This window comes from Ascidia mentula, chromosome 6 (assembly GCF_947561715.1).
Source record: "Ascidia mentula chromosome 6, kaAscMent1.1, whole genome shotgun sequence".
Taxonomy (NCBI): domain Eukaryota; kingdom Metazoa; phylum Chordata; class Ascidiacea; order Phlebobranchia; family Ascidiidae; genus Ascidia; species Ascidia mentula.
In genome coordinates this window covers 19460405-19488276 of record NC_138571.1, presented here as the reverse complement: position 1 = coordinate 19488276, position 27872 = coordinate 19460405, and the positions used below count along the sequence as shown (strand labels likewise).

Sequence of the window (27872 nt, the reverse complement as noted above, 5' to 3'; positions counted from 1 at the left end):
TTCAACAATCATTTGCAGAATTTATTTGAGAGTAGGGGCTTACTTCGTTTTACCGTATAACATGAACTGGAAATTCTCAACTATTTCTTGTAAAGCGACAAGGGTGACCATGTGACACAATGCACCGCAATGCTAACCTGGGTTGAATGACCGCGTTGCCCTTTAACACCAGCCTTTTTCCTTTCTTCAGTTCATTGTTCCGGAACATTAATGATGTTTACCGAGTGTGAACGGACTTTCGCAATTCGGGAATCCCCTATTAAAAATCCCCATTGTGTTTTTTCTTCAAGAAATGTGCCGACATCATGAATTTAAGCGTGAGAAACAAAATTTAAATCTTCTCTTAGGTTTGAACTTTCTTTATTTTTTTGATGAGAGTATTGGGGACAAAGAACAAAACTGTCAGCAGGTTTTTACCTTGATCGATTTATTTCTTTGTCATTTTGCAATATTAAACAAGGCCTGGCGTGGCCTTCAATTTTGATGTTTATTCGGTCAAAAATAAAATGACACAATCAAGGTCATATATAGTGAATTTGACTAAGAGGTACTTTTAAAACCATCGTTGTTTGGCGCTTTGCCGTTCCAGTTCAAAAGCCTCCATGTTTCGCTGCTTTCAGGGGTTTTCGTTCTTTGGGTGTCATCGTGTAATTCCCCTGTTATGCTCGTTTCCACGTCCGTTTTCGTGCAGGTTTGAGCAAATTCGATGCAGTTGTTTAGTTAATATGGACACAGGTTGTGTTGGAATCGTCTTCTCAGCATTTCACTTGATATTCCAGGCCGACCAAGTAATTTGCACCTATGCTTAGTTCTGCTTTCATGATAACTTACTTCAAAAACTCAAACTTTGTTACAAAAAACTCTTATCTTGCTGCACACTACTTCATTGCAATGAACATAACGAAATTTATTATCACACAAAGTTTTCCTGCACTAGAGTCGACACTGCTCGTATCAATAGAATGTACCTAATTATTCTACATCACAGTCGTATACACTGCAGACAAAATGAAACGAGATACTAAAGAAAGTGAAATGGAACTTATTTGCCACAAATATTGATAGATTGTGGAATTAGACACAGGAACAAGTCTTTAAAGATTACACGGGGATAGAAAAATAGGCTTTGAGATGTTGGAATGTTCGGGTTTGCTCAAACCTAACATAACGCATCGCAGGTACGTATAAGTGCACTTCGTATTAAAATGTACAGTGTTAAGTCACTACGCGGCATAGGCAATGTTGGCTAACAGCTAAAAACCTTAAAAGCACGATTAATGATCTGCTTTACAACTAATAGGCCAATAATGTTTTCTATAAAACACATAAACCCAAAAAACATCAAAAACTGTTGAAGAATTAAAGGCAAACAAAGCAAGAAATGTACAAAGCCACACTTTAAAGTTTATTCCACGGTGCTAGAGGGGAATCGAACCTTACAACACTTCCTCTTGCCCGGTAACTTCCAATCAACGGCTCCCACGTCTCAATGTCTTTCTCCAAAACCTTGCTATTACCTGCAAGTATTTTCAAGACATAATGAGCAAATCGGTAATGTTTTTTTTAACAGCACTATCTGCGAAAAGTCATTTAATTCGCAAATCCTAATAACTTTGTGAAACCCTGCTACCATTTTAAACGTTAGATTCAGCATGAATTACGAGATAACCATTTTTCCTGTTTTAGACAAAATTATCTCATTCTCACCAATGATGCACAGGCCGCTCTTTGCTCTTGTAATGGCTACGTTGACTTGGTGGGCATCGGTTACGAAACCGAGATATTTACGTCGCCAGTGCAGGGGCGCCGTTTCGTCGATTTCTTCAGGTCGAGGCGAACGAACAGTCGAAAATATTACGTAGTCAGATTCGCTTCCTAAAAACGAAAACACAGTAAATTAACAAAAGTGGCTGATCCAGCTTGGATAAAACAAATATTAAAAAGGGTAGAAATCAAACAGGATTGTCGGTAAATTATGACAGAAATTTACTTTGGTATTTTCAGGCAAGTACGCTACAGTATAACCAACAACAACAAACTTTACAAACATGGAAAGATTCAGCCAACAACATAACACCAAACATACCCTGGCTTGTAACCACAGTGCCGACATGTACACTTGAAAAGTGTGAGTGTTCCTTCTTAATGGCGGTCGTTATCTCATAACACTGGGCGTTGTAGGGGGAGAGGATCATGATCTTATCGAGTGGAACTTTCTTGGTGAGATGCAACCACGTTAAAATCTTCACCTGAGACATAATTCATAATGTTATGGGTGTCGTGAACCCATTGAGCTCCCGTAGTTCAGTGGAAAGAGCGTTGGGCCCGGTTAGCCCAGGTCTGACAGTTCAAACCTCCACGGGAGCTTGCTTTTGAGGGAATAGGTGACCGATCTAACTAGGCTGCAATGCTTGTAAACACGATTGCTGTAATCGCCAACAATTACAGCTTTTTGGCGTTTTTTTATCAAATATTTGTTAATTGTTTCGGGATCAAAACATGCAGGACCAAACATGCTGGCCACCCTGCAACTTAATACCAGGATAAGATGTATATAATGAGAGGAACTGATCAGTATAATATTGCTAAATTGGATTAAAACATTTCTATGACAATGCGCCTGATAAAAAGTATACGAACCACAGCCTTAGCTTGTCCCTTGTTTAATTTGGAGTTGACGCCTCCATGTTCGAACTTGTTATAACTGCTGTCCTCCTCTGTCTCCATGTGAGCGAAGATGGCGGTGTTTCGAGGGTATTTCCCCACCGGATATTCCATGACCCCCGGATATGTTAGTTCTCGTTGCACCACTGAGATATCAGTGTCTAGTTGGCGGTGGTAGAAGTGATCGGATGGAAAACGGCAAATGGTTTGATTCTGAAAATTATTTCATAACCTTATAACATCTCATAATCAAGCTTGGTGATGCATTGTTTTTCTCTTTTAAATCTATTTACATAATATAGTTTAACGCAAGGAAAGACTCAGCTTCAAGGCTAGTGTCTGATATTTTTCTACAAAACAACAAAGAAAGTGTCACAGCCACTGCCACATTTTAACAAAGAGTCGCAGCCATTGAGAAACAATTGGGGCTGGAGTTATTTCGTGCTAAAAATGCAACGCAATTAACAGTAATAAATCTTGAGCACACATCAAAACTACTTTCTACTTACCATTCGGTATTGGATGGTGAGCATTTTTGCTTCCTCGTGAAGCCTCTCGAACATCGAAACTCCCATCCCGAACTCGCGGGCTCTGTCACATTGAATAACCGGCTGAAGTTGCTGATGATCCCCGATCAACACCACCTTTGAGTGCAAACAAATTGGCCGTAGAATCATCTAGTCTCAAAGAACTCTTATTATATGATTTCGGTACTAATTTAGTTCAAAACCATGTCAAATTTACTACACCGAGAAAATGGTCAACAACTTAGAAAAAACGTTCAGTATCTATTGTATGAACGTTCATTACCTATAACGTTGTAAACAAAACTGGAAGGACATAAAGACAGATGTAAAGTTCTTTTCACATGTTACAAGATAACGTAAAGTTGCAAAAAAAGAGTTAAAATTTCTCAGACAGGAAGTTAGTTGTGGAGGCAACGCGGTGAAGATGTAATAAAAAAAATTATTTTATGAAAAATACCAGACTAGGTCACCTGTTTGGCATCCGAAGCAACAACCGGAACGAGTGTTTCCGGTTCACTGCACATGCCCGCTTCATCGATGATGCAATGAGAGTATGAGAGGCTTCTCAAAGTTGTCACTGTTAAGCAGGCGTAGGTGCTTTTGCTGAGGTTTTGCATAAATCATTTATGAAACATTTCAACCAACTCACTTGCAGCCCCTGTGCAGGTACAAATGATGACGTCATGACGACGTAATTCTTCCCCTTTGGCCTTAGCGACTAAATTTTGGTACTTTTCGTAGTCTTCTATTGTTACTTCGGACGAGGGAATCTGAAACCTAAAAGGAAATTAATTATCAGAAAATTTGCAAACAAAAATCGTGTGATCTCAACTTCAAAGCAAACCTATTCGAGGCTCCAAATCTTACAGCATGTCAATACATCTATTCTGGTACCTACATTACTGATTTAATGTTTCTTGAATGCGTTTGCCAAAACAACCACTTATAATATAACAGTTGGTCTGTGTTTCTTCACAAAGACACAATGTTGATGTTTTTTGGTTACTCACATTTTATCATATTTATGGATGTCCAGATGACGTGAGTTGGAACTTTTCCGGATGATTTTGTGCAAAGTAATCGAGTCGAGTTTCCTCGATGGATTTTGTTGGTTTTGTTTTCCAACTTTTGGTTTGAGAGGATTCGGATAATCAAGTTCCTCCATCATTTTACCGTAAACTCTCAGGATTCTTAATCCGCACTTTAACAGATAGTCTGAAAAACAACGTAACAATTATCATAGGCAGTTGAAGTTTTTCAATTATCTTGCCAGGAGAGCTTATGAGTTAATTGAACATCATGCCTTTCGCGTTGCTCGAAAGTTAAAATAAGTTTGTTTTGAAAAGTAATGAGTGATTGTGGCTGCAGATTTGCTGCTGCATTTAAGGCTCGATCTGAATAATTAATTATTTGTTCAAAATCCTCACCTGCCACTACATCAGCCGCCTTGTTTGAAGGACCACAATACATTATAAGACCGTCATTTCCGGTTGCTTTGTTCATTTGCCGGAAGTAGTAAACCATGTAAGCTCCAGTCAAAGATTTTCCAGTTCCTAAAACATAGTTACTACCTTTATGGTTAATGTCAAGCGATTTTTTACTAAACGTAGAAGTTTATCGTTGGTAGTACATGTTCTGCTGAAACAAACTGTTTACGATTTTTGTGGTGTAGCAAACAATTTAAACGTTTGCTCTGGTATTGATTTAAACCAAAACAATCAGTTCGTATATTGGGTCGCTTGGAGATATGAGATGCCTGTATAAACAGTTGTATGGACACCATCTCTTACCAGGAGGTCCTTGTATCAATGACAGCTTGTTTCCCATTGCTTGCCGCACGTGGATGGTTTGGACTTGATTGAGAGAGAAACTGAAACCTTTCACCTTCTTCCCGACAGAATCCAGGACATTGTTCACTTTCCTAGTGAGGAAATCAACGAACCAACTTTCGGGTCTTTTTTCAATGCACAACATCCGGGCTATTTCAAATTGCTTTATAGGATCCGTTTTGGTTTCATCCATTCTCATGACTTCATGCAATGCGTATGCCATACGTCTGTCGAGGGGAACAGTTTTGTGTTGGTTAATATACTTACGTAGGGGCTCCAATAAAACTTTAAACAGAGGCTTGTGGTTATTTGTGGATTTGTAAACCTTCTAGGCATATTCAATTTGTTTTCCACTAAAGGATTATGGACTTGGATCATAATAATAGAAATATGTGTACTGAAAACTGAAAATTTGTTTGGGGCGAGTTTAAACTCAAAATTAAACCTTTCAATTTCAACTTAAAACAAACAAACTAGAGTCTAACTTGTGTGGTGCTTGCAGTTGGATGTGCTCTATCGTCCACAGAGTATCGCTTGCATACACAGAACTTTCGGCGTCAACATTGGACAGAAGGGAATTGCAGATCTTGAAGGAGATTTCCAGCACATCTTTTTTATCTTTTACTTTGGTGATGAGGGCGTGAGCGACCCAAGTAAAATGTCCACCTGCGTCGATGTCAAGTCCATATCACAAGGGGGTCAAAGTACAGAGCCAATAATTTACATTGCTATAACCCTAAGGGTTTCTTTCGGGCGAATAGGGCAATCTGACCCCCCTAGAATATGTAATACTAAAAAAACGCTATAATGGCAGACTGTTCTAAGATTGGTTTTCGTTAGGCAAGATAACGTACTTTGTCTGCTTCACCCTAGGAATTGAAAGACAATTTAGACTAGATTGTTGTTAACACCACACTTTCCTTTGCACAGTTTTTTACCTTTGTTTCTAGATGGTCGATTCTTCACACGAATGCAAACGAAGCCGTCAGGATGGATGTCGATCATTCGTTCATCACAGAAACGGCTGTTCAAACTAAACTTTCCTTTAACTGAAAGCAAGTCGATTATAAGAGACATCACAAAAATAATAACACTTTATCAGATGTTTGTCCTAGTTAATCTCGAAAGTAATTTAAACTTGACAAACTATGTGAAAAACATTATGTTGCTGCCAGGCATATTATATTTTATATGCTGCCAGGCAAATAAAAATAAAAAAATATGTGAAAAACGGAGGCATGCAAGTAACTTTTAGCTGGGACAAAAAATGAAAGTGCCATTTATTCTGCAAATTTGTTTGTCCAAATTGTCTAAACTGTGATAAATTACACTCCTAATAAGTTCCAACAATTCTAAACCTTCTCACCTCCAGGCGTTTTCCACGCGATTGCAACGCCGGAATATGTTACAGACATTGCTTCCTTCACAGCATTATGAACTCCATCCAAGCGTAGAAGAGGTAGCCAAGCGTTGGCGTAATCCTCCATTGTGTCGTAAATCATACCTTTCACTGCAAATAATTTGGTTCATTTAAGGAATAATGTGCGATTGACCATGAACTCTTTCCTATAAAGATTTGAAAAATCAAACTTCCCTTGAGGTTTGAAATCACGACCCTTGGCTTAGCAGGCCCAACGCTCTACCAAGTGAACTTCGGGAGCTCAGCAATTAGAGCAGTGTTTCCCAAACTTTTTTTCTGCACCGCCCCCAAAACACCTCAGTCATTTAACAACGCCCCACAGAACAGACAAAAACATAACGAAATTTTTAAATTCGAACTATACCCGCAAATTACGGGAAGGTGCTCACGTACCACCTGGAATGCGGTTGCGTACCACTAGTGGTAAACGTACCACCGGTTGGGAAACACTGACTTACGCTATAAGAGAAAATTTGCCCTGTCACCAAGCGCCCACCAATCGGTCATTTATTTCCTAGCGCCCCCCGTACAATTGCAAACGCCCCCAGGGGGGCGCTGGCGCCCACTTTGGGAACCACTGAATTAGAGTGTACAACATGGCCAAGATGCACTGCTGACCTGACAGACCACCCATGGATCTCTTCCACCGTAATCAACACACTTCATTTTAAGCAATATCTGACTTTGGGCTTGGCGGGAAGATGCTGTTATTAAGGAAATGTAAAACATTTAACGCGATGAAAGATCGCACGGCGCCGCTTTGCATGGCTAACAATCATGCGAGTTATAAACCCAAAACATTCCACTAAAAACACTTTGTATGGAACAACATCCCCGCACTCACGGTTCACTGGTTTCACGTCGTACGCAAACGTTCCCACGGCGTCGCTCTGGTGAGTTAAACAAACATCAAGATCATCCGCCAAACACAGAAGTTGAACCGTCGGTTGCAACATTCCTCTGTGGATCTTCGGGTTCAGTTGCACCAGAAGGGGAAATCCCTGATCAACGGCCATAGAAATCACACGTACGTGACGTATGTTATTCTTGGTTCTGAAGGACATGTGGTCGCCGCATCCGCTCTCCTTCCGGTCGCAGTTTGTGTCGTAACAAGGCCCGCTTTGTCCGCCCGCTCTTCGTGAACACCTTGGCTCTTTCCTCTGAGTCTTGATAACTCTGAGCACAATGCAAAAAAAGGTTAGTTAGTGCACACACAGGAAAATCAGATATTGAGGTTGAAGAGCTTTTTTTAGCTTTACAAGGTACTCGTACTCCTTTTGATGCTTCTTGTATTACACGACTGGTCAACACACTTCAATAACGACAACAAATTTTGAACCAAAATAAACTCGAAGTGTTGAATTTAACAAAGTTTAAGAGAATGAAAACTCGTTTTCATTTTTACCTTCTCAAATGTTCTTTGATCTCATTCGTTGTTACGTCTCCAAAAGTCGACCCGGAGTTGATTGCGGTCGAAACAAAATTAACAAGTTCCAGGACTGGCTTCACTGGCACCACCGTGCGGTCAAAGTGGGAATGAACAAAACCTTTGTCTTGTCCTTGTATGACGTAAAACCTGAAAATACAATACGTCGATAATACTTTGGCAAAGATTCTCTTGGTGAGGTTGAGATTACGACCCTGAGCATAACGGGCACGGTGTTCTGCGGATTGATACGGAAGGTTGTATGTTAAATGCAGTGGTTACACTGATTTGGCCGTAACAATTATGTGTGGCATCACTACCAGTGCATTGTGGGAGGTGTTGAAATTGGCACAAGCAAAAAGTCCGTCACCTTACAAGCCGGTGGTAAATAAGTTTAAGTTTGGAGCACCTGAAAAGTTAGTTTTTTCATCACATCGCGATTTAGTTCCAAATATAGATGGATCTTGATTTTAGTGAAGTTCTTTCCAACGCGCACCTACCGCAAATGCCAGACGAGTTCATTTTGTTCCAAGATCTTTTCGCCAGGTCGAGATGACTTGACATTCTCCGCTTCTTTCCACACCGACCTTTTCGTCAACAGCGGTGAATATTCGAGGTGAGTCGAAGCTTTGCTTAAACCTTTGTTGTTGACCAACATGAACTGGATACCTTTGTTGGTGATCTGGTAAACAGTTGGATTTAATAATTCAGTCCAATGTTTTGTTTAACCTTTATTCGTTTGTTGTTGATATTTTGCTAAGAATATTACCCACGTTAAGGGTTCTTCTATAAACTGTATTCAATATATTCAAATATGTTAGAAAATACTTTTTCAAACAAAATTTTACAAACATTTTTTACGCAAAAACCCCGAAAAAACATGTGCCAGTTTCACAGATGACACTTGTCAGTCTCACAGATGACATGTGTCAGCTTCCCAGACCCAGAAGTTTCAAATGGTTTAAAAGTGAATCAGTTTCAGTTTGAAAAGCGGCAATCAATGAATATGAGCGTCGGAAGTGACGCAGGAGCTTAAAGTTCTACAAATTTATTTTTTTACCTCAGTTACGAAAGCCTGCTGGTAAAATCTCTCCTCTTGATCTTGAAGGAGTTTGGCAACACTGTAACGCATCATTTCTCTTTCGTATTCTTTTGCGTCACTCTGACGTAATGACACTTGTTTGCAAATTCTTCAAAAAAACACACAGAAATATCCGTTATTTTGCAGCCTTATTGCCGTGTGTCAGTGTGTGTTTAGTAACTATATCTGAGATGTTTTCTATACAGCGGAGCGCAGTATCTGAATCATGTTTGCGGTCAATTTCAATCTCTGCAATTTTGTAAAGACGCAAAACGTTGCTCGTTGAGAATTCAATGAGGCCTTGAATTGATGTCAGCTAATTTGTTGAAAAATCGATTTTAACGAAGCACTGCAGGCAAAGGTTTGTGGTAGCGGGATGTAAGGCCTGTACGGTTGACAAAGAACCAAATCACTCAGGTTACTTGTATGTAAAACCCTAAGGTATATACTATAAGCAGGCTTACAATATTTTCACAATACAATTACAGAAAACCTAGTCTATTTTAGGGAATTTCGATACAATTTAGAAAAGATTTAATTCAGAGATACAGTACCACGAAGAAATCAACAATCTTTACTGGTATATATGTTGTCTGACAACAATCGCTCATTAACAAGCAATTGTACTGTAGTCGTCACCATTTGTAATATCAATGTAACCGCGGGCCAAAATTTACTGCAATAAAAATTCTTACTCGTTGATATTTGCTTTTTCCCGTCTTCCGTCAAGCGTGACGATCCCGTTTTGGCGAATATCGTTGGCACCTTTCTTGCATATTTTAATAATCTCTCTCTGGGCTATGACATCTGTGTAGCGACGGATAGGGGAAGAACACCATGAGTAGAACGGAAGACGGAGTTGAAAGTGAGAATGGGATGAAGCTGGGTGGTCGCTCAAAGTGGATGAGGTCTTGAGCGTTGCAGGTTTTTGCATTGCAATAAATCTGAACAAACACATGACGGTAGTTAACCAGTAATTAGTTTAAGTTGAAACTGTTGGTTTTTTCAAAGAAACGCATCCGTAATAATGGAAGCAACAGCAGAATAGTTGCTTCGACCGATGTACAACTACAGCAAACAGTGCAACCATGTTCGCTGCTTCCAATACGAATCAGTTCAGAGCTTAATGTAACGTTTAAAGGGGAACTAGCCAAATATTATTCATTTTACATTCATCCAGTTTCTTGGCACGCATGGTCAAAACATCAACCATAGAAAGCAACCATTACTGGATCAAAGATTTTGGGGTAAAATTGTCAAGTTATAGAAAAATCGGTAGCAACCACTTTTGGCCCTATGATGAATTCAAACACACAGATTTAAACCCAATACAAAGGTATGTTTAATATCCTGTATATCGTTAATTTTACCGGCATCGCAACCAGGCGAGAAGTGGGCGATAGAGCGACCCTAACCCTTGTCATGTGGTAACATTTCTACGTATAATTTACCTGTATTCAATATTGTTAGGAATATTTACAAACGATTACCCGTTGGTGGCGGGACAGATGGAAGGCTGGAGTTGATCGCAAGAAAAGTAAATCAAAGCTGAATCAACGTCGCCTCTCTGCATAGCTTCATTAATGTTGTTTAACAACATCGGCATCACGTTCAATTTCTGCAGGGGACAAAAATAATTTGACGTGAGATTATAAAGATGAAAAATCCAGAAAGTTAAAATTTAAAAAAAAAACATGTCTTATCGTTACAATAAACTTCGAACATTCTCCATGCTGACTTTAAAGGTGATGTGTTGCTTGTTGGACCCACTATTAAGCATTCCGGTGTGCTTAGGGTGCCTGGAAGGATGGAACCCCTGAACCCAAATCAACTTACGCGTTTCGTGATTGGTTCGCTGTGAAGAAAATACTCATCGATTCCGAGATGACTGGAGGAAGATTTAAGATCAAGGGAGAGTCGAATCTGGGTACGATAACGTTCACTCCAACCTCTCCACTCTTCTTCAAGAGGAATATCCTGACATCTCAGGAGAAAGTCACTTTTCTGAAATGAAATGTTTATTTATAATTCTCAGTATTACGTCACTAAACCTCTCTTTTCTGGTATATTGGCACTATTGGTAAAATATAAATTATCAAACTATGGTTTGACAACGTTTGATTATCAGTCAACATGAGAAGTTATAAACAAAGAACTTTCTATCTGTACATAAAAGTCTAACGCAGTGTTTCCCAACCGGTGGTACGTGGCGGCATTCTAGGTGGTACGCGTTTCGAGTTTAAAAAATCGTAAGTGATATTAAATGTTTGTTACTTCATCCACTAGGTTACTTTGTAACACCCCAACCAGGTGGTACGCGTCGAAATTGTTTACCTCCAAGTGGTACGCAACCACAAAAAGATTGGGAATCACTGGATTAAAGGAATTTGTGCGCCAACATCTTGCCCGTATTTAACAAAGTTAAGGTGATTGTATATTGAGTAACATAACCTTCACGTTCACGCCTCCAGAAGAGTTCAAACTAACCTCCTTCCTAAGGAACATTGCCGTGCATGCGTTGAGAGTTATCATGGCTTCCTCAATTAACATATGAGCTGAAGCTTCATCAAAGAATTCATCAAGTTTGTTTGAGTTGGGTTGGTGATGGAAGGCACTCGTTCCTAGACGGGAGAATCTCAACTCCAACAAATAACGCCAGATTTCATCTGGGAATAAGAACTTCATATTAGCTGAAGATATTTGCGAAGTTCAACTTCATTGTAACGGACTGATATGCAGCAACGGAAGGGCACGTGTGCAGAAAATTGACGCCAAGTTATTCTAAGTTGGTCAAAAAATCATTTGGAACGTAATCCTTATATTTTTGGACCCCTTTGCAAGAACCGTCAGAACATGAAGTTCACTTTCCCAAAGATTTTTAAGATTTAAAAATAAAAGTCACATACATAGTTGTTGGGACAAAGTGTTGTCTGATACTTCGCAGAGATCCTCCTGAGGATTCGATCTCGCTTCCCGAAGAAGATCTTCAGCTTCTTTATAATTCATCTGTCGTCTCGATCGAATCTTTGTCAGTTGAGGTCTTGGAACATCAAACCCTAAACAATAGGTCAAAAAGTTGCAAATATCGTTGACAGGTATTTTATAGTGCTCCTGTTGCTGCCAGACATTGTAAACTTTAAAAGAACAGACGTTCTGGCATAAAAGTTACTTACTTGGATGAAATGACACCATAGAATTTTGATTTACCCATTTTTTGTCAAAGCGTGGCAGTAGTTGCTGAGTAAAACTTTTAAGTCAATCTTTCAGACAGCTCGTTTTTATGATGTCTTTAACACTTTCAACAGAGCTTTCTGAAAGATTGACTTAAGAGTTTTACTCAGCAACTATAGATACGGTAACGATCAATAGCCTACCAGAGTGGCTTGGTTCACCGATCCTGTGTAGTTAATTGTTTTTATCAGCAGTAAGTTTTACACGAACCTGAGTCGGAGACATCAAGAGGTTTTGAGGTGTGGAAGAATGTGGAAATGGCCGGTCTCGTTTCTTCAGGCAACAAACTACATTTGTCTGAACTTAGAATTCGTGGCAACATTGGAGAATTCTTTCTATTGTCCCTCATTATTTCTGAAAAAAATGAAATCGAGTCAATGGAAGACAACTGGTTGAGTAAAAGAGGATATTATTTTTCGCAAGTTGAAACATATTTCAAGGATGCAATATTAAAACTGGGGGAACAATTGAGTTAGTAAATATTCGCTTAATTTCAATTATTTTTGCTTGCATGAACTATATCTAACATCAGGCTACATATTACCAATCATTTTGATAATATCGTATCCACAGCCATACAGATAAATCCTTGGTTTTTATAAACAGAATAAAAATATAAACCAAACTATTCGTTTTGCAAATATAATGTTGTTGCCAGGTATAATAGTTTTTAATAGTCTGTTCTTCTGGCACTTTAAAACGTTACTTGTATTCACCGACGTTTCGCCTGCTATCCAACAAGGCTTCCTCAGGGTACTGGTACAGCACACAACCAACAAATACAAGTTTTTAATGTGCCAGAAGAACAGACTATTAAAATATTCGTTTTGCTTTTTGCATATCTATCATTGGCCTACATATCAACAACTCGTTTCTTTGGAGGTTTTAATAACAGAAATAACTGGACTGAAGTTAATTTGCAACGAGCGAGACTATCAATTTTTTTCTTTACAATGACGACATGCCCACCTGGATCGTAGAAAGTTGTGGCGCGTCTTCTCGCTTCTTTGTCGACTTCAGACCCGAATGGAACAACCGACGCCACGTCAGCGATGTGGACTCCGATCTATTATAAGGAAATACAGAAGAAAGTAATGTGAATGATCAACATGTATTGAAGGAAGGCATACAGGTTAAGATTTATGGCCGAAGTAAGGGTTTGAAATAAAGTTACGTTGGTAAATCAATACAAAGATGATGAATATAAAAAAGAACAAGGAAAAATACCACGTGGCAATTTGTGTGTTGGGAACATTTCGCAATGCTCAAAGCGTCGTCCAGATCCTTGGATCCTGAAGGGTCGATTGTGAACGCATAAAGGTTGGTGCAATCTTTCCTTATTTCAGAGTTGATATCTTCCAATTTTTCTGCCTTCTTTTCCATTTGGGGCCTGTAGGAGTAAAAGTGGGATATTTTTACGATATTGTGGACATTATGAGATCACAGTCGCAGCCATTATCTATGCTTAAAACAATTTCGAAGATGGAATAGAAAAAGCAACAAGCGTAGCCTTCTTTATAATTTTATAATGTGAAATCGGTTTCTTTGGCCATGTTGTTTGAATTAGATCTGGGAAGATATAAAACAATTCAAAAGAGTCTAACTTGTGTTCTGTGGGACGATCAAAGGCAATTGCGAAATATCTTTCAGCTTCAGCCGCCTTTATAACCTTCGCCACGTATCCGTACGGGTACAAACTGTATTCACTCCAGTTCAGATATCTAACGATGAAAAGCTTTCCGCCGCCTCTTGTGTAAGCATTCAGATCAACACGTTCTTCGAAGAGCTTTTTCAATGTTTCTGCAAACAGTACTATAATCCTTAAAATCGAGGCTGATATTGTTTATGGCACTGAGGGAAAATCAAACCAAACAGGTATTTTTCACATACCTGCGATACAGTTAACTGTTATTGTATTTGACTATTGTATTTAAAACCTCACACTCAAAATCAACCCCATTTAAAGAAAAAAAATTGAAAAAATGTTCAGTAGAAATACGAACCCTTGGCAGTGAAACGATAAACACAGACTTTATCCGCCTTTGCGCCTTTTTCTCTATGGACGATGAACTTGGCCACCTTGTAATCCACAGGACACATGAACATCGGGTTGTACTGATCGGGAATGCATACGAACTCCCTACTGCGGGGTTCCTTGTATCTGTTTAACACAATTCCTGTATTCTAATAATGGTTTTGGTGATCGCTGAGCCTTCAGCAGTTTTGGATATCAGGCAGTCATATAGCCAGCTGCACTGACGAGACCTTACGTGTTGAATCTGCAGCTCTCAATACTATTATAAGTTTAAAGAAAAATTAAGATAATTTGGAAACAAAGTATTTTCAACATACTTACCCTTGTAAAACATAGGTCGTATATAAAACTTTTGAATAAATTGTAAATGTCATCACTACAAAGGAAAGACCTATGTGGTTACTCAGTATTGGAGTTAAACTTTTAAGAAGAAATTACCTTGACAGAACTCCAATCACCTTCCCGTTTGTAGGCCGTCCTGGAATCTGAAAAACGAAGAAGCCTTTTGTTTGTTTGTTTTTCAAAAAAAATAACAAATTTGTAACATTATACAAAACAAGTCGCTGGTGCGATTTAAACTCACAACCCTCGGCATTCCAGGCATGTGACCTACAGAGCTGCGTGAATCCATCCCTTAGCAACCGAATAAATGCGTTTATCAAAATTGAGGAGACGAATGGAACTACGATGGACGTGGGAAATTAATTTGAATAAAATATACTATTTGCATAAAATGGCTCAAGTAAGTTTATTGCTTGGTTGTTAGCGGATACCCGAATGACGTGAACAACAACTTCATCTTTGTTGAAAGCTCGACCCAGACTCCTTCTTGTCTCCAAAGATATTCTGCTTAAATCTTCGTCGGGTTCCTTTAGTATGGCTTCTGCCGAGTACCAGGTCAGCATGTTCAGGTAGCAATGCTTGTACTTTTGTGGCTGATTAATCAGGAGATCCTGTAGCTGACCCAACGTGAACTTCTGGTGGATGACTGTTTTTTTACGAAAGTGATTTCTGAAAGTTAAAAGCAGGGTCATTAGAATGGAAGCTTTTTTTTGTGTGGTATTTCATCTGACTCCATGGGCAACGCAGTAATGTTTCATGCAATGGCATGATTGGCAGGATTTGCAATGCCTGGGCTGCGAAGCCTGTAAACCACTTGACCCCATGAGCGCCTGACTCGATTGTGTTTATATCGGTGCCAATTTATGCACCACGGTCGTTGTTCGTATGCGTAGGAACTTCGCGCACAAAATAAAGGTGATTTGATTTGGAATTATTGGAGGTTACAAGGTATTTATGATAGTACTTTGCGTTGGCTTTTTAAAAAAGGTAAATACCACAGTAAGGCGCTGTTATAAATGAAACAAGAGGTCTTTAAGCGTTTGAAACGACATCAGACCGTTAAAAAACTTTTTATTTTCTGATCTTCATGTTTGCTATCAAAACTAAGCCAGAAACGTTACGTCTATAAGGCGGAACTATGAATAATCCAATAAAGCAAACCTGAGATCAGGTTTCGGTTCATTGGGATCGTCCTTAATCGCTCCCAGATATTCCAAACCGCTTCTGTCGACCTTCACGACGATATTTTCTGGTCGATAACCGAGTTGTTTCTCAAGAATATCGTCCAGAATTTTGTCGTCGACTCTGGCAAGTGAATCCTGAAAAAAATATCGTTGGTAGTTTATCAGCCTGTGCTGCCAGGTGTTAACCGACGGATCAGTACCCAGGGAACTCAAGAGTAGCTAACGATTAGCTGTAATATTATTTGAGTAAGACAGCAATTGACTGTTCCATCAGTCAAATATAACATTTCTATTCTTCCAACAGAAAGATTATACAAGACACTGTCGTCTGCCACTTTCTACGTTTCCCAGACGTTTAAAATTATATTTGTTTTTTTTTATCTTTACCCCACTTCCAAGCAAACCTACTTCATGCTCGTAATTGTCGTCGTCATCCTCGTTGCTGTCGGAATCCACAAATTCATCTTCCTACAAATAAAAAAAACGAGTTTTTAAAAGCATTTATCGTTCATCTACCAACTATAACAAAGAACAAAACTACAGTGCCAATGTTATCTGTGCTTTTCTTACGTTTTTCTTGCGATTTTGTGTTTTATGCGCTTGTTGTATTATTGTTGCGACATAACTTTGAGGAAGTCTCGCCGTATGGTGGACGAAATGTTGGTTACAATAAAAAAACTCTCATAAATAGTGTGTCGGAAGAACAATTCTCATTTATTTACTATGCCTGGAAGCATGAATAGCACTATTAGTGCCAATAAATATTGTGTGATAATATTGTTCTAGTGCGTTGAAAATGGTTACAAACATAATCGAAACGTTTGCACATGATTTTACATCAGAGGCATTGTTTGTCTCAAAACAATTACGAAACCATGAATGAAGAAGTTCGTTACGTCTTCTGCCGATTGTTGGATGTCAGAAGATGCTGAAGGTCTAGGTTTCTGGGAAGTTCGTCTCCTCGGCACAAAGCCCTGGGCGTCCGGATTAAGCAGAGATATTGCATACACCTCGTACTTTATATGTTGGTAAGACTCGTTTGGAGGCCACAAAGAACGGTTCAGATCACAAAACTGAAGACAACACACAATTTAATGTTGCTCAACGCAGTAGCGTCCAAGCTAACAGGTTGCCACAGTAAAAAATGATTGTTTGTGATTAATATCGAAATACCACGAAACAACCTGCACCAAAATTCCTACTGAACTCACTCTGAGATATTTATCCCATCTCATATGGCAACCTCCAACAGAACACAGAGTGACTGCATCACCAATGGCGATCACAGCAACTTTCGACCGCGTGATGGCGGTGTTGAGCAGTCCTACGTCAGAGAGAAGTCCAGATTTTGAACCAGTTGTGTCTTGAGGTGAAGTTCGAGAGTGAACGCAACTCATGATTACAACCTTGTACTCGAGGCCTGAAATGTACAAACAAACGTACCTCACATCCTAACACATTCGTTTAGCTATGATTCGTTTGCCTTTTCACACCAGTCAGCCGAAAATCGCATTATCTTTCACTATTACTTTGCAGAGGTGGCTTTGTGGTTACTTGAACATTGAACACAAAAACTCTCGCAATCACAACTGTGGTGTTGACCAATATGTAAAAAACTAAACTCGATATATTTATACCTTGTACATCCCTCACTCTACGAACATTCACTCTGGATTTCCGTTGAGCTCTCATCAGGTTTCGAATGCATTTAACCTGAAACAAACAAGCCAGGAAATTTTCAAATCTGACTTAAAATCTTTGAATAGTTTGTAGGTGAGAGAATAACGAAATCAAAAAACTGTAACCTGACAGCACAACACAAAAGCAGATCAAAGTGTCCAGCTTACACTAGGTGTAAAAATAACGTTAAACAATTTCGTTAAACAATTTCGTACTACATATCATAGTTTTTCGTCTGTCTGCAATTTCTAACAAATAACCTGAGTGTAATAGGATGAAACAACCACTACGTCACTCTCTTCCAAAGCCCCCCTCGAATTTCTGATGACGTCATCCACTACGAAAACAGCTCGTTCGGCTTCTTCCATGTTGTAAAAACCTCCGCTTGAAATATCTTCGACGCACTTTCCTGGAAGTTATACAACCGCTTTGTATTAGAAACGCAACCAATTTAATTCTTTGAAACAAAATGTTTCACGTTAAAGTCAGTTTATTAAAGGACCACTACAAAATAATTTTGTTGCCATCAGTTTCTGCAAGTATCTTGCAATGTGTTTTGAGATCAAGGGCTTAGGTTTTGAATATTTCAATGTCCGTACCTTTTAAGTGATAAAACTGCACTGGATTCAATCCTGACAAATAAAGTTGTTCGTTTGCACAAGCTTTCAGAAGACCTGGCTTGTAGAAAACCTCTTGAATGAGATACAATATTGGTTGCACGCATCTAAAAACGAAATAGTTTGGGATATATACAATTCTTCAAAAATATTAACATATTTAGGCAGATTAGGTAGTTTTCTTGTGTAACCTGTAGTTGTTGGTGAGGAAAGTATAAAGACTATCATGTAAGTTTCGGGGGAAAGTTTTGTATCTTGTGTACATCCGTTCCACCAGGGTATAATGGGACTCTGAGCCAAATTTCTTGCTGTACATCTGAAACGATTGCATCATACCTTGTTACAGATGTCAACAAACATGTGCACGTTAACATATCGTGATTTACCTTCTGTGAAATCTGCATGTGATCACCGGCAACAATCACCTTGGTGTTGTTAGTAGAAGCCAAGGTCAGAGGAATGATCGCTTCACATTCCATCGCCTGTTTACATGGAAAGATAGTGTTTACATGGCGCTTACATTGTAACTTAATTCACAACTGTACAAACATATTAAAAAAAACTTCTAGGATTTGTAATGTGTCAATAATATTGGAAAACTATGCTTTTATCAGAAATGTTTTTACTTTATTTGAAAAGTTTTTACTTTACAAAGCCAAGTAAATGAACAATATCCAGCCATGACATGGTTGCAAAGATGCAAGGTATTGTAACAAATTATGTGCTTTCCGTATAAACAACAGTAAACAAAACATTGGTTCTTTAAACGCGATGCCAACACACAGTGAAATGCATATCATGAAATTATAATCTTAACAAACTGTTTTCCTATACCACCACCCAAAGTGTGCACCCAAGTGTAGTTGCTGTTGAACAGGATTTTGTTCATAATTATGTTGTGTGTTATGTTGGCCATGCATCACAACACTTCTATTTTTCGCATTGATTTATGGAAGCAGAGCAGAATGGCCAAATACCTGAGCAGCTTCATCGAGAAATATGTGGGTGAAAGCTCCAGTTAAACCAGTTGCAAGTCTACCCAGTGCAAGAGCTGTGGCGAACGTAGTGATGACAATCTTTACTTTGTCCGAGAGAATCTCCTTCGTGTTTGGGTAACGGAATTGTGTACTTGCCTCATTCTTCAAACAGAATCTGTGCACTTCCTGTCATTCAGGAAATAATCAATTAGGGACAGACAGGGCACACTTTAGTGTTGCAAAATACTGTGATGAATTACTTGAAATATAAAAGCCATAGCAAAATGTCGCTGACCATAGTAATTATGTTAAGGTTCCAGCACAACTGAAAGGTATGCATAATTCCTGTGATAAAAGTGGATGGTTTCCATAACATTTCAGGCATTGTTGGTTCGACGATTGTAAAGTTAGTTTCAAAATCACATCTGGCAGTGTACGCATTGACTGTGTTCACACATTTACCCCCATATGGAGAAATAGCAACTCTTTCTCACATTATAGCAAGGTGCCAGTAACAATTAGACATATAAACGTTAGCTTATAAGTCTATGAAGTTTCAAACCTGAGATACTAATTTGTTTTTCCTTTTGAAAAGTCTATCTCTCTCTCTCTCTCTATATATATATATATTGTGTTTGGATTGTAACAAACTATTTTACCAAAGACACTGAAAAGGAAGTTAACTTACCAGAGGAACTGAATTAAGTGATCTGTCGTGATAATAAACCCTGATGATTTTTCCCTCCCATTCGTCTGCGGTGAAGTTGTTCTGTATGTACAAGTCGGCAGCACTGCGAAAATTAAGTACTGCTTAATTGAGGTTGACTATTGCAGGTTTTGAATCTTTCATTAGGATTTAAATAACAACTGTAAAACACATGGTTTAAAATTACTCATCTTTTAAAACAACATTTTATAGTGACTTAAAAAAGACAGCAAACAAACAAAGAAAAAAAAACAATAACAATGTCTTGTGTAAAAACGATATGAATATCTCACGTGTTTGAGTGTGTACATATCAGTATCTTGGACCGAGGATCGTTTTCAAGCAGATACAAAACACACTGGCTGATGGTGTAAGTCTTTCCTGTACCAAAAGGTCCAACAACAGCAAACAAGGGGTGGATTACATTGTCTGACGTCAGATGGTCAAGGACACGGTTCTGTACAAAGTTATGATATATAAGATGCTTCACTCTTGTTCAAAAACAAATTTATTCTACTGATGAAAGCAGTGTTGACCCAAAGAAAACCTTTCAATGCCCAAAGGTACTGAAAACAGTTCATGGACAGCATTTGAGCCCAGTGCGTATTTCTAATGAGAAGCGATGTACTCGGTATTGGAAAACTGTAGTAAATTTGAAACTCTTTACTAGTATTATGTATGACCCAAGGTCCGGTAAATTTTACAAATCGAAAGTTTCATGCTTGTTCAGTAAACAAATCAATACTTTGGTAAACAAAGGCACCATGCATTGTTAGCTGTGTAAAGCCATTCTAGCTTACACACTGAACAAACCCACGCATTTAAAGAAAATACCTAAATCATGAAGTTGATTGCAATACTTTGTAAAGCAACGATGAAACAAGCGTTATCAGCAGCATCAGTTGAAAATGAACAGTTATTTTTATGTGGAAATCCACAAATTATTCATATGGAAATAAAGTGTTAGTCATGCACTGATTAATACATACGAATACTATGAGTGTCACTTTATTCATTAACCCATAAAATCACCTGTTGTAAGTCCAGTGATGCACGTGACTTAACACTGTTCCGCTTGACTGGCGCATTGAAGTCACAGGGTTCTGGGCAAACCATTGAGAGTCGACCCAGTTCAGGAAGTTGGTCGAGTGCGCCGTGGCTCATGCAAAACAATCTCCTGTCTAGTTGAAACTGAACGTCACATTCAATGACTCGACCTGTCTGCAGATTCCATGCTTCCACGCAACTGAAACAATGAATGCAAGGTTTGTCCCAAAAGAAGTTATAAAAACGAAAATATATTTAATATGAAGTAAATACAAATACAAAAAACACAAAATGTGTGTGATTTGGAAGTGACTGAAATTATATTACTTCCCTTTACAACGTTATTAACACAACACCCCTCATTGTATTGCAAAAGACATGTTGCTTATACGCACAGAGTTTTTGCATACAGTAAATACAAAACTTACTTTTTACTGATGTTAAGAACAGCATGATCTGCAGCCACTGTTTCAATCTTTGCTTCATATACAGTTGAACTGTCATCACTGTCTGTTTTTGAAAGAAGGACCTTGCAAACAAAATAAGGTCAGTAACATTATAGTGAAACTTTGGTTGTGTTTGAAAGGTTTGGTGCGATGCAGGTAAATGATGTTGCAGTTACTGTTTGTCCAATCTCCAAACTGTGTTTAAACTCACCATTTGACAGTTTTCAAGGATGAGCAATCCTTCATCAGTATCACGAGTCAGGTTACTTGGAAGTTGAAATATCCCAAATATTCCACCTTTTCCATCAGTAAAACATAAACCTCCATTCATTGAGAAGTAGTTTTCTGACAAACCTATGTGGCACGAACAGTGGGCTCTGCAATGGAGATATTAAGAAATTGCAAACACCTTGCTGTTTAAGCCCATATTCCACTTCTGTAATTTTTAATTTTTTTATTTCTGCTGTATTTTGTACTTGTAAATTAAAGGTTGTAAATATTACTTGGAAATTGCCTTTTTCCTTGCTGCCTCCTCTCTGTATAAAAACCTGTGCATTTCATCAACATAATTTTCAGCTGTGAGATTTTTTGAATCCAAATCTTTCCCATCTTCCTTATAATCAAGTGCAACCTCAGGTGCTTTGTACTTTATGATCAGCTCCTTCATGATTCCCTCAAATTCATTCTGGTTTTCAGATTTAAAATCTACAATGGGTCTAAAACACAAATTGATAAGTTATGGAGGAGAAATGTATTCAGTGCAGAAAACATTTACAGCTGTTTTCGGGCAAAAATAGGGATTTTCATAACGATGTTTTCAAGAAATGAACAATGGAACAAAACTGTGCAAAAAGTATTGATGTTCAATGAGTAAATGTCAAAGATTGTGAGAATGGAAAAAAAAGTTACAATCATTTTTGCAAAACATCAAAAAGGAAATAAAACTGTAACCTGTTCTCCCAGCTAATGTGCTGCGATGGTTTTGGTCGTTCTGGCAGAAAGCTAATTTTGTCCCCAACGAAGACTTGAAACTTAACCATTAACGCTGGTCGTGGGCATTTGCGAAACTCAAAAACCAAAACATCAGAGAATGTTCCTGGTTGAGCAGCACTGAATTTTACCTGAATTGTGGGTGATAAAAAGTGATTTTAATTGAATGTTTTCAAAACTAAAATTTGCTTTCATAATAGATTTTTTTACAAACTATCATAATATTTTAAAAAAAGATTTTGAAGAAAAATAGAAATCTTAGTTAATTTTTTGATGTTTTTACAAAGGAAACAATAAATTATGCAGCACTAACTCGAAATTTTGCCACTCCATGAAGTAAATTGTTTGTATCATCTGTAGCCATTGTGTAATCAATATGGGAAGTAAACTGCCCTTTCTTCTTTCCTCTCACTTTGCAAAACTTGAAGAAATCATTTTCATGGCGTTGTAACAATGCAACATGACTCAATTTGTTCTGTTTGAAAAAAACAATTATTTTTGAAAATAGAAATACCTAAAAACATTTTTGTTTTGATTGAAATACAAAAGTACACATCATTAAAAATACAAACCTGTGTATCCAAGGAGTTGAGCTTTATCTGCCATTCCACTATGCCATTTGTTCGACAATGCTGTATGTGCTTCACATTAGGCCTTACTGAGCATTTTACTTCGTCCATTACTTCTGAAAGCTGCATAGAAATAAGTACAATAAAACTAGTGAGTACATTATACGCATTACTAATAAAATCTTAGGATTCAATGTACATTAACATAGTTGCAGCATAAATGTAACACAACCAATGTATAAAAATCTAGCTAAGAGAAGTGGGCTGTTTGGCAAAATCTCATAAAGCCCCAAGTAATAATTTTATGCACAAAGGTGCACAAAATCGCGTTACGTTTTTTGGATCTTAATGATATGTTTGATTATTTTTCTGCACTTACCACCGATGCAGTGGATCTTTTTTCATCAAACTCCTGGGATATTTGTACAGGAAATGAAAGTAACTTGTTTTCTCTCGCAAACCTGCAATGAAGTGGGATAGTAAATGAGAGAACTGATGGCTTTATTTGTGGCTAGTTGTAAGTATAATTAATATGCATTTAAGTCATACAATCAAAGGTACAACATCAAAATTTTGTATTTTTAAAACTGCTTTATTTTTTACAGTTACTGTTGATTTCTAATGGAATCATACTTTTGTTTGTCCCTAATGATCTTCACCCGCTTGTTCCATTCATCAAGTTCTTCAGGTGAGTGAGCTTTCGGGCAAGAATCACCATCAGGACATTCGTTGTCCTTTTCAATGCTAAGGACCGAAAAAAACACAATTTTGGTCAAGAAAAAAGGAGCAATAATACTTACTGCGACCAACAAGCTCTTAAATTTTGTCAAAAGAAAAGAAATACGTTTCTCTAACTTTTGTGGAGATAATAATTTATGTATCAGTGTAGATAAGGTATTTTTATGACAAGAAGCAAACATACTGATGACAGAGATAATGGTTCTCTGCTTTGAGATTAGGTGGTAATCTATATTTCCACTTCAATTTCCCATCAACACAACGAGACATTTGTTTGTGTTGCAAACCGTCGCAGTGATGGGAAAAGTCTTGTCCAGAGTTAAAATTTTCCCGACAGATCGCACAATGGAATACTCCATTGGTTGTTTCAACTGAAAAAAAAACAATATTCTAATTGCAAACTTAGTTCTTGAAAACGTGATGCAAAATTGTGGATATACTATTTTTTCCATAAAAACAGAGTATGTACTGTTCACACAATCTTTTGAATGAATTGTTTCCAATAAATTAATAAACCATCATTAAGCATTCATAAGTGTGTGCAAACAACGTATTTTGGGCATACAATGACCAAGGAGGTGGTAAGCAAATGACTGGATTCTAACTAATACATTTCTGACATCAAAATAGCATGGGCTTCACAATGTGTTGATAGTGGGTTACAATGACCAAACAGGTGGCAAAAAAATGACTGGATTTTGACTAAGGATGTTGCCTTCCCCCAACTTCCTGTTCAGCATTCTAAAATGGCTCATGTGATTGACACTTTCCAGTGTTATTTAATTAGATAGAATATAACACAAGGTATTACAATGATGAAGGTTCATTTTCAGCCTTTTTTAACCCCACTTGTTGTACATGACCTTTTATGTAGAGTTTACATTCAAACTCACATATGAATAGACCCCAAGTCAAAGCATATTACATACTGCACTCAGCCTGATAGAAATTGATTTCACCAATTATCTATTTCATTAATCCAAATAACCTACTAAGTCAAACATATATGACAAAACCAAGCAGTCTGTGTCAATTAGTGATTACCCAGGATGAGAAAGCCAAAGAGTAACCCAGAATGTGCAGAATGTCTTATATATCTAAACAGTTTCCAGAACAATTAGAAATTACAATTTACCCTTTGGAAAGCATTGGGAGATAATAGAAGTTAACTCATCCCAACTTTGTGAATTTTCCTTCACAAATTCCCACAATTTCTTTTCATCAGGGCTGTGAGCATAACGACAGTTGTCACCATCAATACAAGAAGCGGAAAAGTTGTTTCTGCAAACAAGGTCACCTTGTGTTATAATAAGTAAATACAGACAATGCTACCTTGGTAGAAACCTTGTTTACATAGTAATACATTAATCCAGTACAGTAAGAGTTTCAATAAAGTTGTACATCATCAATAATGCAATTTAGGATATATCTCAATTGCTAATCAAAACTAAAAAGTGCTTGGTATTGTTATTACTCTGAGTTTAAAATATTTACCTAATTACACATTGCAGATTAATATCATTCGCCAAAATTTATACATTATTATCTTATACAGAAGGGGCAACACATTGTAAGTATACACTCAGGTTAAAAAATGGTAACATGAAATGTTTTAGTGTTATGCCTGATTTAACTTGGATCAACCTATTTGACAAGATTTAATTACTTCACCATAAGTCAAATATAATGGTCCCTGAAACCCCTGTTGTAAATATTAGCATTAGTATTAGTTTTTTATGTAAATTTTGCTTTTAATTGTTAGGTATTTGGTAACAATGCCAGCAAACAGCAGATCTTTGTTCAACCACATCAACAACATACTTGCATTCTTCCACCTCGCGTTCATCGTCATATTTACGGACAACAGAATATTCAACAAACTTATCATCATCTACAGTGTATGTTTCTTCGTGAAGCAAGGTTGTGGCATTGTTTTCACACCAACTACACTCTTGGGTATCTACATGAAAAATTGTGTCAACGTTATTTTTTGTTATATTATAAGATTATTTTTTGTCACCCATGTGCTATACATATATATGTAAATTGTATATATTAAATATATGTGTGGAGTGCGTATTAGACACATGCCTAACAAGGTTGTGTTGCAATGTTAAACAAGTGAAAACCATTGTACCTTTATGTTGGTGAATAACTATAGGAGGTTTCAAAGCATAGCAGTTCTTGCAAGCTAGAAAGAGTCGATTTTTATCGTTCAAATCCAGTTCAGCTGCAAGTTGGTAGCAGGGTTCATCATGTTGTGTGGACACGCCAGAAGAACTAGACTGGGCATCTGCAACCAACAGCAAAATTGTACGCTTTGTGAAAGTTGTTTTGTCATCAATAGTTTTATTGTCTTAATTATACATTCTATTTAAGTTTAAGTAAAAATAAAATATGTATTTATTTTAAGCAAGCTGTGATATTATATTTTTTTTTATATTTTGTTGCTTCACACTTGAACAATGGACATGATGACATTAAACAGCATGGGCATTGATAAATCATGGACTTGTGGGTTATCGAATTAGACGACCATATTACTATTTTCTGGGAGAAAAATTCTCTTTTTATTGAAAATTACCTAAATCAGATTTCTCCTCGGGCTTTTCCATCAAAACGTTCTTTCTGAAATGGAACAAACATAAATAATTTCTGTCTGAAGTGTTAAGAGATTTTTTCTATACAAGGAATGAAAGAGATACGAAAACAAGTTTGAACTGTTTTACCTAATGTAAAAAAGGACCTAATGTCCTTTGAACAAAGGTTGCATGTACAAGAAAAGTGTCAGCATCAGGCAGGAGTTTTATAGAAACTAATAGACGTACATTTCAAACTTTAAATCCTTCACATATGGAAAGTTGCTTTCACGATTTGAAGTCAATTTCACGACTTCTTTTTTTATCCTTTGGGAAATCTCATTCAGCACCATGTTAACTGTTGTATCCATGGTAATGACATTAACAATGGTTTCCAGATTGTTGGCATTGTAAGATACTTCTCCTGGGGTGAGATTTTCCTTGTAAAGGGCATAACACAAAGCTATGGCCGGCACATCTGTTTCCTTTGCAAACTTTATCAAGAAAACTGGATTGGTTTTATTGTCAAACGCATCTTTCAAGTCAATGAAAAACTTGTCAAATCCTTGTTGAAATGGAAGCAAAGCAGTTTTATTGTTGTTGGTGTTTTCGGCAGTTTCAAGTTTTATGAAAAGTTGTAGTGTCGACATATTGAAAACTATGTGGCCACTACATGTAAAAACTTGCTAAAAAAACTAAAATGACAAAGTTGTGTTATTATGGATGTAATTTAATCAGACAGAAATAAATTGCTGTTCAAAGGCAATATTGACTCAGTTTCAATGATTGCCTTTGCTCAGTAAACATCATACCTTTGGACCATGTACAGGTTAAAATCCCCCCTTAAATAAACACTAACAAATATTGATATTGCACCACTGTGTGAATATCTCATCATTGAACAGTTTATCGTGATGTTAAACAATTTGTTTACAATGATTGTGAAAACACAAATTTTGTTAGACATTAATTTCATATCTTCATGCAATGAATGTTTTTCATGACTCAAACTTTAATATACATTAACCTATGACAGTAAAACAGACTCAATTTCTGCTTTAGCCACCACCCAATGTCTGTACACAAAGTTTCATTTTCCTCACAGGTGTTTTTGACTGTGTGTTAGATTTCATGTAAATTGGCAAGCCTTCGGTCGATCAGTAGTTTGTAATGTCTCAGCTGAATCACAGTATAGGTCTTTAAAACACACAGCCCAAAGTTGTCAAATACACAGTCATTTTAATGCAACCAATACGAGCAAAATGCTTGATTTTTAATTCATTAAGCCAGTGCTACATTGAGTGTTGTTTTATGTTGTTTCTGACAATTGACAAATGCAATAACCGGAATGTTGACCACATTGATAGTCAGCGATTTTGTCAAATTTTGTTTTGCAAAACATATCCTGTAAAGCTGCAATTGATGATACAAAAAGCACTGAATAAATGGATAGCATTAGAGTTACCAACTTATTTTTCTTCTTGTGTCCAATACTATATTGCAGTAAGTGGCTTATACTATTATGAAAACTTTGCTTGCTTCTATGAAACCTTTGCACTGATAATTCTACAAAGTTTGGTTTTATTTGTGCATTCTGGTGCACTTTTTTGCGACAGACTGGTCACTTAAAACAAGCTACACTCTTTCGTGAGCTAACCTCGCTTCTTAAGGTGTAAGATATGGTTTTAATTTAAAAATACTTCGGTGCAAAATACTTGGAGCTTAATAATTTAAACAAGAAAGCTAAAGGTAATATTCTGCTGTACATTGTGTACAAACTTTTT

General features: G+C 37.4%; 1 protein-coding gene across 1 annotated transcript; it reads right to left on the bottom strand.

Moving 5' to 3' along the window:
- Positions 1–892: 892 nt before the first annotated feature.
- Positions 893–26822, bottom strand: LOC145905687 (3'-5' exoribonuclease HELZ2-like). Its single transcript, XM_082992954.1, has 56 exons — positions 26338–26822; positions 26094–26137; positions 25647–25802; positions 25331–25469; positions 24645–24790; positions 23694–23880; positions 23405–23515; positions 23151–23232; positions 22775–22894; positions 22516–22677; positions 22164–22333; positions 21716–21928; positions 21424–21589; positions 21195–21295; positions 20752–20965; positions 20013–20176; positions 19702–19804; positions 19014–19199; positions 18423–18518; positions 18228–18352; positions 18019–18143; positions 17680–17828; positions 17377–17452; positions 16951–17159; positions 16636–16812; positions 16148–16207; positions 15717–15874; positions 14987–15224; positions 14652–14698; positions 14182–14339; positions 13783–13978; positions 13406–13568; positions 13148–13244; positions 12389–12532; positions 11854–12003; positions 11435–11613; positions 10784–10951; positions 10438–10565; positions 9643–9891; positions 8927–9056; positions 8367–8548; positions 7846–8016; positions 7285–7616; positions 6387–6530; positions 5959–6069; positions 5506–5686; positions 4982–5247; positions 4619–4744; positions 4202–4406; positions 3841–3968; positions 3662–3768; positions 3174–3308; positions 2641–2877; positions 2087–2249; positions 1708–1875; positions 893–1517 (listed from the first exon to the last, which is right to left on the bottom strand). The coding sequence occupies exons 1-56, from the start codon at positions 26736–26738 to the stop codon at positions 1399–1401; spliced, it is 8862 nt and encodes a 2953-aa protein (XP_082849080.1). The 5' UTR covers positions 26739–26822; the 3' UTR covers positions 893–1398.
- Between the last annotated feature and the right edge of the window lie 1050 nt (positions 26823–27872).